The sequence below is a fragment of the Oncorhynchus tshawytscha genome, linkage group LG16 (assembly GCF_018296145.1).
Source record: "Oncorhynchus tshawytscha isolate Ot180627B linkage group LG16, Otsh_v2.0, whole genome shotgun sequence".
NCBI lineage: Eukaryota > Metazoa > Chordata > Actinopteri > Salmoniformes > Salmonidae > Oncorhynchus > Oncorhynchus tshawytscha.
In genome coordinates, this window is record NC_056444.1 from 62632733 (window position 1) to 62644962 (window position 12230).

General features: G+C 41.3%; 2 protein-coding genes across 4 annotated transcripts in view; both read left to right on the top strand.

The window, feature by feature from the left end:
• Positions 1 to 5951, top strand: part of ano11 (anoctamin 11) — a 47725-nt gene extending 41774 nt beyond the window's left edge. For 2 of the 3 annotated variants that reach the window (XM_024399627.2, XM_024399628.2), the window contains exons 22-24: positions 1454 to 1544; positions 1986 to 2148; positions 4482 to 5951. In XM_024399627.2, coding sequence (XP_024255395.1) covers positions 1454 to 1544; positions 1986 to 2148; positions 4482 to 4513 — 286 coding nt within the window. In that variant the 3' untranslated portion in view covers positions 4514 to 5951. The remainder of the gene's footprint in view (positions 1 to 1453; positions 1545 to 1985; positions 2149 to 4481) is intronic. The other variant, XM_042299468.1, reaches the window with a different exon arrangement.
• A 2111-nt stretch (positions 5952 to 8062) lies between these two features.
• The window catches only part of LOC112216095 (rho guanine nucleotide exchange factor 19), a 35292-nt gene continuing 31124 nt past the window's right edge, over positions 8063 to 12230 (top strand). The window contains exon 1 of the mRNA XM_042299469.1: positions 8063 to 8722. The gene's annotated coding sequence lies outside the window, so the exon portion shown is untranslated. The remainder of the gene's footprint in view (positions 8723 to 12230) is intronic.

The following is a 12230-nucleotide window of genomic DNA, read 5'->3' on the forward strand; positions in this document are numbered from 1 at the left end:
AAGTTGAATCAGCAATAAAAAAAATTTCTTTCATATTTATTTACTAAATACCTAAAAAGTCACACAGAATTACATAAACACAGGATGGATCATACATTGATTACTAATTATGTCATACATGAAAAACGTCCCTGGTGGACGGAGCCAAAATGACGGCTGGTTACACAAAGGAAAGGGGGTTGGGTTTGAATGAAAGCGCGGGGAGACTGAGGAACAAAAGGTTCTGTGTCTCTATCAGACCTTAGGAAGCTATGCTATCGTAAATACAGAATCTTATGCATTCTAAATAACCGCCCATTTGGAAAAGAAAAATGCAATAAATATTTACTCTGAGCTGCGATTCGATCGGTTGGTCATAGATGGAAGGCCGGGTTGTCCTTTGAAGAATGTCTGGTGGTAGAACGGATACTTTGTAGTACCGTCATCGTGTGGTAAAATGGCTACTTTGTCCGTCCTTTCCTAGCCCACGTTTACAGCTGCTGTTGCTAACGCAACGGCTAGGAGGTATCACTTCTTTAATGAATAAAAGTTAAAAGTTCATTCCAAGTTGCCATGCTATATGCTCATGCTATATTCTGGCTGGTATCTTCGAAATTCATCCTTCCAGCGTGTAGATCGTCACCTTCACGTTGAGATTCGATGCTAATTTCATTAAGTTCTTGTTGTTCAACCAGAGCTCACGCTGAGGTTGGCTTAGTTCTGTAGGTGATCTTGTCCTTTTAACGCAGGGACCGCAAGTCCTCACGTCCTTGGAACAGAAAGTGGTATTTTTGTCAACGGGCCTATATCGTGGTGAAGAGAAGGGCGTGTTTCATAGTTTACAACCAATGTCTGTTCACTTGGGCGGGGCCTCTGAGTGAGCAGAGTTTACTCTATGACAAACCTTTCTCTCATTAAGAAACTAAAATTACATTTCATCTTTTCACAAATAGTTTCCTATTTAAACATTTAAATTGCACAACAATTCCATGTGAATCTGATAACTAGAATGTGTAGACTTTCCAAGATACACTTTATGCCATACTATCATTAGTAGTAATGTCTCAGACAACAACTGATCTGACATCATATTCATTAAGTACCAATGCATATTTTCAACTGGGTGGATTATCGAAATATGGTTCTGTTTCCCACCTTTTGATGTTACCAGACTCTGGACGTTAACAAAGGCTTTCCAAGACTCAACTCTATAAAGTAGAGAGAGGGGAAAGGGGAAAGCTATTTATGGGGGTCATTAACCTCCCCCAACAGGCCAACATCATGACACCTTTAAACTAGCCAACTGCTAACAAATGCTATAAGCATTTTTATACCAAAACTCCATGAAAGTCGAATTCTCCTGTTTTAGCATGTTTTAAATGTCATGCCCAAGTATGTCCAGTAGAGGGCACAATTGATGTTGGCAACCCTGATCTGTTGTTCTTACCCTGACTGTGTGCTCTGTTGTCTGTAGATATAAAGCCTTTAGGGACAACAATGGAAATTACACTCTGATTTACTGGGAACTCCTGGCTGTGAGGTTAGGCTTCATCATCGCTTTTGAGGTACGCAAGGATCTCTCTCTCTCTCTCTCTCTCTCTCTCTTTCTCTCTTCTCTCTTCTCTCTTCTCTCTCTTCTCTCTCTCTCGTATTCTTTCTGTTATACTGTGCCATGTCCACCTTTCTATTCATTACTTGTCCTGTTCTTACCCCCTTATCTACTACCTGTTTATGTTATTGTGTACCTTTGATCATTTGAAGCTTGCTTGCTCCCTACTAATCTTTGCCTCTCCATCCTCACATGGTATTTTACTCTTTAATATTTTATCACCTTAACTCTGTTGATACTGCTCTTCTCAGAATCCCTCTACTTCCACTGAGGTTACTCTGTAATTTCACCCTCGGTCCTCTTTTCCATCTCTGTCTCTCTCTGTCTCTCTCTCTCTATTCTCTACCTTCCTGTCACCACTAATGTGTGCTATTTTTCCCTCCCTCCCTCTCTTCAGCATGTGGTGTTCATTGTCCTGCGAGCGATAGACTGGATGGTGCCGGACGTCCCTGAGTCTCTAGGGCTGAAGGTGAAGAGGGAGCGCTACCTGGCCAAGCAGGCCCTGGCAGACAACCAGGAGGCCCTGTTGGTGAGTCATCGAGGTTCGGCCTCCAGCCAAGGTTAGTGGAACACAGCGATGCTCACACACCCTCACCACACACACACTGCTTTGCTGCACGGAATCATTGTGCTGGTCAGGTCGTTATTGCAAAAGAGAATGTGTTGTAATTTGTCATGACTTTCCTGGGTAAATAAATGCACAAAACACAGACAGGCACACTCACACACACCCACTGCAAGCCACCATTGGCCCCACCTCCTCCACTTTCATGCTGTATCATTGACCTACCAAAGAAGCAATGCAAAGTCATCTGCTTGTTATGACTCTTTGATATGTCCTGGATCCCTTAAAAGGCTTCCTGGTTTGTCTCCTTTCCATCATGACTGGTGATAAACGTACACTTAATGGGTTTCCACCACCTTGCCATTTTAACCTGTCCAAGGCCTTTCAAATCAATGGTCATCAGGAGAGCTGATCGTGGACTACAGGAAAAGGCGGGCCTGTTCACCCCCCATTAACATCGACGGGGCTGTAGTGGAGCTGGTCGAGAGTTTCAAGGTCCTTGGTGTCCACATCACCAACAAACTATCATGGTCCAAACACACCAAGTCAGTCGTGAAGAGGGCACGACAACACCTTTTCCCCCTCAGGAGACTTGAAGAGATTTGGCATGGGTCCCAAGATCCTCAAAAAGCTCTACAGCTGCACCATCGAGAGCATCCTGACCGGTTGCATCACCGCCTGGTATGGCAACTGTTCGGCATCTGACCGTAAGGCGCTACAGAGGGTAGCGTGTATGGCCCAGTACATCACTGGGGCCAAGCTTCCTGCCATCCAGGACCTATATACTGTCAGAGGAAAGGCCCAAAAATGGTCAAAGACCCCAGTCACCAAAGTCAAGCAGTACCGGAGCGCCAAGTCTAGGACCAAAAGGCTCCTTAACTGCTTCTGCTCCCAAGCCATAAGACTGCTGAACAATTAATCAAATGGCCACCGGACCCCCCCCACACACACTGTTTGTTATCTATAAGTACCTCGACTAACCTGTACCCCCTCACAATGACTCGGTACCGGTACCCCCTGTATATAGCCTCGTTATTGTTGTTTTTTTATTGTTACTTTTTATTCTTGTTTACTTCAGTTTATTTTGTAAATATTTTCTTAACTCTTTCTTGAACAGCACTGCTAAGTAAGCATTTCACGGTAATATCTACACATGTTGTATTCTGGGCATGTGACAAATAAAGTTTGATTTGAGAGAACACACACGCACACATACACACACGCACACATACACACACATAAGCAATGGCTAACCACACGCAATGTTTAAAGACTGGACTACAATGGTCATAATATGGCCCCAGAAATGCTCAAGTGCTCAAAGCCTAACCCATAAAACATTAACCTAAGTTAATGCATCCATAACGCTCTTCCCCTGGAATGTGTAGTCTCTCTCTCTCGCCGCATCCCATCAGCACGAGACTGGTGCTTTCTCACCCATTGTTTCTCTTTGTGGTCGTGTCAGTTGTGTGGTGGTGTGTGTGCTTCCCTGTGTTCTGACCATGCCGTTTTGGTCGTTGTGTTTCTTGTCGTGAAGGTCTTGGATGGGGTGAGTAGACAATCTCACTCCTGCAGTCTGTTGTGTTTCTATTAGGTATATATACTGAGTGTACGAAACATTATGAACACCTGCTTTTTCCATGACATAGACTGACCAGGTGAATACAGGTGAAAGCTATGATCCACATGTTAAATCCAATTCAAATCAGTGTAGATTAATGGGAGAAGAGGTTAAAGAAGGATTTTTAAGCCTTGAGCCAATTGAGACATGGATTGTGTATGTGTACCATCCAGAGGGTGAATGGGCAAGACAAAATATTTAAGTGCCTTTGAACGGGGTATGGTAGTAGATGCCAGGCGCACCAGTTTGTGTCAAGAACTTCAACGCTGCTGGGTTTTTCACACTCAACAGTTTGCCATGCTTGTCAAGAATGTTCCACCACCCAAAGAACATCCAGTAAACTTGACACAATTGTGGGAAGCATTCGAGTCAACATGGACCAGCATCCCTGTGGAAAGCTTTCATCACCTTGTGTTCTTAATGTTTTGTACACTCAGTGTATGTAATATTCTGATATGAAGTTTAAGGCGGACAACAAGAAAGGCCATTCTTTTCAATCCATAAAAGATGATGTCTTGTAAAATGAGTTTTATGCTATAACTCAGTAACATAATATGATGTAGCACCTTTGTGTCTCTACTGTCTGTATGTTTGCTCTTGTGTGCTTCAGTGTTCTCTACAGTTGTTCTAACCAAAGCTGTACTCATGTTGTCTCTCCTTCCTCATTTTCTCCCTGAACAAACTCAACTGTACTATATGCCTCGAAGCAAGCAACGCGTCCTTTGGCAACATGAGTTAGAACGGTAGTGCTGAACTTCTGCACCAAGAGAAGCAGAACAGATGGAGAGGAGGGGTAGAGGGAGATAAGAGATTCCTTTGCATTTCGGGCCCCATCAATGGATTTGTTTCCCTGTCGCTCTCCGTCTGTTGTCTATGGTCAGTCTCTAGGTTTGTTTACGGAAGGGATGACTTATCCGCAAAGGGCCGGTGTGGTTGCAGGTATTTGTTCTAGCCAAGCTGTAACACATCTGATTCAATGACCAACTTATAGTCTTTCATTAAAACTTTGATTAGTTTAATAAGATTTGTTACTGCTGGGCTGGGACAAAATCTGGCACCTACAGTGGCTTTTTGCTGGTAATATTGGCCAGAACGGCCACCACCTGTTTTTCAGTATGTGAGAGTGGGTTTGTTTTGTTCCAATTTTTTTGCTTGACTATTAGCAGATGACTTGACCTCCTTCAACTCTGATGATTTGTAATGCTCTCACTGTGTTAAATGGACAAGCTTGATTTACTCAAACAGTAATGTTGTCTACACTTTTCTTCAGACAGCCTGCTCTGCTGTGTGTAGGTATACATAAATATTTATACATGTGAAACTGGTCCTGCTTTTCTATACTATCACTACACTATATTTGTATGGATATAAAACCCGAAACATATCTTGTTTATCTTGTTGGTATAAGAGTTACTGCTGTACTATCATAGGATTGAAGTCCTCCTGCATGTGTTACCCGTTTTGTGCGAACTGTTTTGCATTTCAATATTAATAATGTTTACATACTGTTTTAATTACTTTATATATATATATATATACTGTATTTTAGTAATGGCTCATCCTATATAACTATTGCTGTACACACATTTATATTCACATACTGTCCATAATGTCTATACACATCATTCACAGACACATATACAGTATTATTTATATTCCTGACTCATTTCTGGAAGCTAATTTCCTGCAATTCTATCCATTTTCCTACGTGTTTTTTTACTGTGTACTTACAGTACATATTGTATTCTTGACATAGCTCATTGTAGTATTTATACTATTGTACATTGAATTTTAGTTACACTGTTTATACACACCGCATATTTATTTATATGTTGGATTCTTGACATAGGTCACACTAATATTTCTACTGCTCTATATATCATTTCTAGTATATCTTGTGTAAATTCATCCAATGTATACACTGTATTTATAGATTGCATTTGGATTACTGTTACAGTGCTATTTTCATTGTTAATTGGATTTGTTCCGACATTTCTTGATTTCTTGTTGTTCTTTCCATTTTTTTGGTTTTTGAAATTAATTATTTGTGTACCTGTTTGATATTTCACTGCATTGTTAGGTGCTACTAACATAAGCATTTCACTGCACCCGCTACAACATCTGCTTGGTTGGATGAATTTGACATTTTTGATCCTCCAAATACATTTTCAAAGTGCTAGATACTGCCGTTGTCAAATAAAATCTCAAATATGTTCTCAAATTTCGAAATGCCGGAGAACTTATCTTACCAAAAAATCTCCTCCTCCCTTCCTCCCCACTCGCTCGGAAACATGACCCCCTCAGAAAATGAGAAATCCAGACAGATGAAACCCCTCTGATTTATTAGGAGTTAGAGAGAGACAGGTGTTCTGTTAATGATTTCTCTCCCTCCTTTCCCTCTTCTCCTACGCACCCTTCCAAAATATTCCTATTGCCTTGGGCAACTCTCTCTCTCGCCCTGTCTCTTTTCTCTCTCTCTCGCCCTCTCTCTCTACTGCTGTAGCGTTCATGTTTTGATTGTTATGATTGCTGTGAGTGTGTTCCTTTGCCATTCAGCCTGCAGGAAGTGTGCGCTAGTACATGTCAACTAGTGGAGGCAGGTATGCAACGTGGACACAGCCTCCAACAGACACTCTGTGTGTCCCAAATGGCACCATATTCTATATACTGTAGTACACTACACTACTTGTCAAAAGTCATGCACGATGTAGGCAATAAGGTGCTATTTAGGACAGACACTGTACTAATAGTTCTCCCCTTATACCTCAACACCATACTTAACAGAGCAGGGAAGCACTCAAAGGCAGGGAGTGAGAACCCATAAACACCACCCAATGGTATTCCGTTGATGTGTTGATTGAAAAGTGTCAACTTGTCATTTATCCACAAACAAGTTGCCATTGTAAGATTGAATGTACAATATTGAGTAGTTATGAAAGCACATCAACTGCCAACTAGAGACAGAATTTATATGATTGATTTCTGGTTAATTGTTAGACATCATGAAAATAAAACTCAAAGTCAACTTCAAAACACATCAGTGTTAACCTCTTGATTCTAGCCATCCCGGATCCGGGATCGTGAATACAGCCTCAAGCTCATTACCATAACGCAACGTTAACTATTCATGAAAATCGAAAAATTAAATTAATATGCTAGCTCTCAAGCTTAGCCTTTTGTTAACAACACTGTCATCTCAGATTTTCAAAATATGTTTCTCAACCATAGCAAAACAAGCATTTGTGTAACAGCTAGCGTAGCATTTAGCGTTAGCATCAGCAGGCAACATTTTCACAAAAACCAGAAAAGCATTCAAATAAATCATTTACCTTTGAAGAACTTCGGATGTTTTCAATGAGGAGACTCTCAGTTAGACAGCAAATGCTCAGTTTTTCCTGAAAGATTATTTGTTTAGGAGAAATCGCTCCGTTTGGTGCGTCACGTTTGGCTACCAAAAAAAAACAAAAATTCAGCCATCAAAACGCCAAACTTTTTTCCAAATTAACTCCATAATATCGACTGAAACATGGTAAACGTTGTTTAGAATCAATCCTCAAGGTGTTTTTCACATATCTCTTCATGATATATCATTCGTGGAAGCCTCCTCTCTCCTCTCAATCACTGGATGACTGCGTGCAGCTTGTAGATTACGCACCAATTTAGACAAAGGACACCGGGCGGACCCCTGGTAAATGTAGTCTCTTATGGCCAATCTTCCAATGATATGCCTACAAATACGTCACAATGCTGCAGACACCTTGGAGAAACGACAGAAAGGGCAGGCTCAGTCCTGGCGCATTCACAGCCATATAAGGAGACAATGGAAAACAGAGTGTCAAAAATTCTGCTCATTTCCTGTTTGAAGTTTCATCTTGGTTTCGCCTGTAGCATGAGTTCTGTGGCACTCATAGATAATATCTTTGCAGTTTTGGAAACGTCAGAGTGTTTTCTTTCCAAAGCTGTCAATTATATGCATAGTCGAGCATCTTTTCGTGACAAAATATTTATATTTATATAATATTTATATCCATAAATTAAAAGAGCGCCCCCTATATCCAAGAAGTTAACTGTTGTTTTTTAAATGTTTAATTAGGGAGTTACAGTGCTAGAGAGGTAGAAGCCAAGGAGTTCAAGCATGTCTTGCAGATACTTTCTTTCTGCAAACTGATATTTTTCTACCTACTTAATTACACACACACACACACACACACACACACACACACACACACACACACACACACACACACACATGCCTGAGCACACACACTGTCTACTTCCCACCCCTTTCCCCCTCCTACCTGCCTGCTATCCACTTGCAGTACATTTTTGTTGACACACGAGAATCCGACCCATGCATGCATTCACACACACACACACACACAGACAGACACACTCTCACACATACTCACAGAGAGGAAATATTTTTCACTCACGCAGATGGCTGCTAGCTCACTCCTCTCTCCCTCTCTTTCTATAAGCAGGTGTTAATATGCAACACTAAACTATTAGAGACCGACAAAGAGAGAGGAGAGGGAGGATAGAAAGAATAGGAGAGAGTGCACTACCCCAACAGTAGCAGAGGGAGAGAAAGAGAGCGAGAAGGATTGTGAGCAAGGAGAGGGAGAGCAAAAGCTTAAAGAGGGATCTGCATGGTAAGTAGCCAGAAGAGCGAACACTTAAAACACTTTTTTTTAAAACTGCTTTTTGAAGGAGAAGAGGGATACAACTGAGGAGTCTGGACCCTGTCGACCAGTTCCCTTGCCTGGGCACACTGGTCTTCAGACGAGTGGAGTAAAAAGTGAAGGAAAACGACTGAAGGGAAAGAAGCCGGGAGGAACACAAGGCAGTCATGGATAGCACATAGAGGCTCAGCCAGACGCTAGGATGGCCTGGATTCTCACACTGTCGCTGGCAACCGTCCAGCCCAGAAGCTACTGATACTCATGAGGTAGTATAGTCTATCTATCCATATGGATTACTATCGCTCTCTCTCTGTGCATTGTAATGTGGAATGTAGACTCAGTGTGTACCATTGTTAGATGTTGTGACCTTCGGATAAGGGTGTGGTCTGGTATGGGGCGGATTATGATGTTGGATATGAAAGTTAATCCTGGCTGTGTTTTTTTTTTTTGGGGGGGAGTCAAAACAGTGCCATGGTGCTGCTTTCAGACTATTGCTTTGCTGCGGGTCAGATGCACACATTTTGAGGTAGATGGAAAAATAGATCATCAAAAACACCCTCAATTTTACATTATATTGAAAAAAGCACCAGGTCATATTATGTTATTTTCATGGCATTTGAACTGAGAGTGTGTGTTCCTCTAATGTGCAGTCGACATAATGTGCTTTTAGAGTAAGACAGTTTGTGATAGTTCAAGGGTCAATTTTCATTATCATATGGGTGTACTCCATAATATTTCACTGTTATGGAATTAAAATGTATTTTAAAGTGCATTTAACAACTCAATAAATGTAATAGAGTAAAATATGCACAACAACAATAACAATCCCTGACATTTGCTCTAATCCAGAGACTGACTTTACAGTCTAAGACAGTATTGTGTACTGTATAAGGATTATGTATCCATATAATGCACACAGGCATCTGTCACTAGATATAGATACTTTAGGAACACCACCGAAAGTACAAATTCAAACTTTCACATCAATTATTTATTAAAATGGTAAAATATTATATTGGAAGCGTTCAGTGGTGTAAAGTACTTAAGTAAAAATACAGTATTAACTGTAAATCAAGTATTCACACCCCTTGACTTTTTACACATTTTGTTGTGTTTCAGCCTGAATTTAAAATGGATTACATTTAGATTTTGTGTCAGTGGCCTACAAACAATACCCCATAATGTCAAAGTGGAATTATGTTTTTAGGAATGTTTTGAAATGAATTAAAAGAAAAAGCTGAAATGTCTTGAGTCAGTTAAGAAAACTAAGACTAGCTTTTTCAAACAGAAATTTGCATCCTGTAGCACTAATTCCAAAATGTTTTGGGACACTGTAAAGTCCATGGAGAATAAGAGCACCTCCTCCCAGCTGCCAACTGCACTGAGGCTAGGAAACACTGTCACCACCGACAGATCTACGATAATCGATAATTTCAATAAGCATTTTTCTACGGCTGGCCATGCTTTCCACTTGGCTACCTCTACCCCGGCCAACAGCTCAGCACCCCCTGCTGCAAATTGCCCAAGCCCCCCCCCCAATCTGGTTTCCGAGCTAGTCGTGAGTGCACCTCAGCCATGCTCAAGGTCCTAAAGAGAGAGATAGTACTGTGCAGCTGTCTTCATCAACCTGGCCAAGGCTTTTGACTCTGTCAATCACCGCATTCTTATCAGCAGACTCAATAGCCGTGGCTTCTCAAATGACTGCCTCGCCTGGTTCACCAACTACTACTCAGACAGAGTTCAGTGTGTCAAATCGGAGGGCCTGTTGTCTGAACATCTAGCAGTCTCTATGGGGGTGCCACATGGTTCAATTCTTGGGATGACTCTTTTCTCTGTATATATCAATGATGTTGCTCTTGCTGCTGGTGATTCTCTGATCCACCTCTACGCAGATGACACCATTCTGTATACTTCTGTCCCTTCTTTGGACACTGTGTTAACTAACCTCCAGACGTGCTTCAATGCCATTCAACTCTCCTTCCGTGGCCTCCAACTGCTTTTAAATGCTCGTAAAACTAAATGCATGCTCTTCAACCGATTGCTGCCCGCACCCACCCGCCTAGCATCACTACTCTGGACGGTTCTGACTTAGAATATGTGGACAACTTCAAATACCTAGGTGTCTGGTTAGACTGTAAACTCTTCTTCCAGACTCACATTAAGCATCTCCAATCCAAAATTACATCTAGAATTGGCTTCCTATTTCGTAACAAAGCCTACTTCACTCATGCTGCCAAACATACCCTCTTAAAACTGACTATCCTACCGATCTTTGACATCGGCGATGTCATTTACAAAATAGCCTCCAACACTCTACTCAGCAAACTGGATGTAGTCTATGACAGTGCCATCTGTTTTGTCACCAAAGCCCTATATACTACCCACCACTGCAACCTGTATGCTCTCGTTGGCTGGCCCTCACAACATAATTGTCGCCAAACCCACTGGCTCCAGGTCATCTGTAAGTCTTTGCTTGGTAAAGCTAGGTCTTTGCTTATTTTTATGTTATTTATTTATTTATTTCACCTTTATTTAACCAGGTAGGCTAGTTGAGAACAATATCTCAGCTCACTGGTCACCATAGCAACATCCGCCCGTTTCACACGCTCCAGCAGGTATATTTCATTGGTCATCCCCAAAGCCAACACTTCCTTTGGCCGCCTTCACTTCCAATTCTCTGCTGCCAATGACTGGGACGAATTGCAAAAATCACTGAAGCTGGAGTCCTATATCTCCCTCTTTAACTTTAAGCATCAGCTGTCTGAGCAGCTTACCGATCACTGTACCTGTACACAGCCAATCTGTAAATTGCACACCCAACTACCTCGTCCCCATATTGTTTTTTAACCTCTTGCTCTTTTGCACCCCAGTATCTCTACTTGCACATCATCATTTGCACGTCTATCACTCCAGTGTTAATTCCAAATTGTAAATATTTTGCTGGCTGATTTATTGCCTTACCTTCCTACTCTTCTACATTTGCACACACTGTACATAGATTTTTCTATTGTGTTATTGACTACGTTTGTTTATGTGTAACTCTGTGTTGTTGTTTTTGTCGCACTGCTTTGCTTTATCTTGGCCAGATCACAGTTGTAAGTGAGAACTTGTTCTCAACTGGCCTGCCTGGTTAAATAAAGGTGAAATAAAATAAAAATAAGTATTTAACCCATTTTTTTAATGGCAAGCCTAAATAAGTTCAGGAGTAAAAATGTGCTTGACCAGTCACATAATAAGTTGCATGGACTCACTCTGTGTGCAATAATAGTGTTTAACATGATATTTGAATGACTACCTCATCTATGTACCCACACATACAATTATCTGTGAGGTCACTCAGTCGAGCAGTGAATTTCAAACAGATTCAACCACAAAGATCAGGGAGGTTTTCCAATGCCTCACAAAGGGCACCTATTGGTAAATAGGTAAAAAATAATAATAATTAAAAGCAGGCATTGAATATCCCTTTGAGCATGGTGAAGTTATTAATTACACTTTGGATGACGTATTAATACACCCAGTCACTACAAAGATACAGACGTCCTTCCTAACTCCCCTGCCGGAGAGGAAGCAAATCGCTCAGGGATTTCACCATGAGGCCAATGGTGACTTTAAAGTAGTGATAAGGTTTAATACCTGTGATAGGAGACACCTGAGGATGGATCAACAACATTGTGATTACTCCACAATACTAACCTAAATGACAGCGGAAAGGAAGGATGCCTGTACAGAATATAAATATTCCAAAACATGCATCCTGTTTTTGTTCTGAAT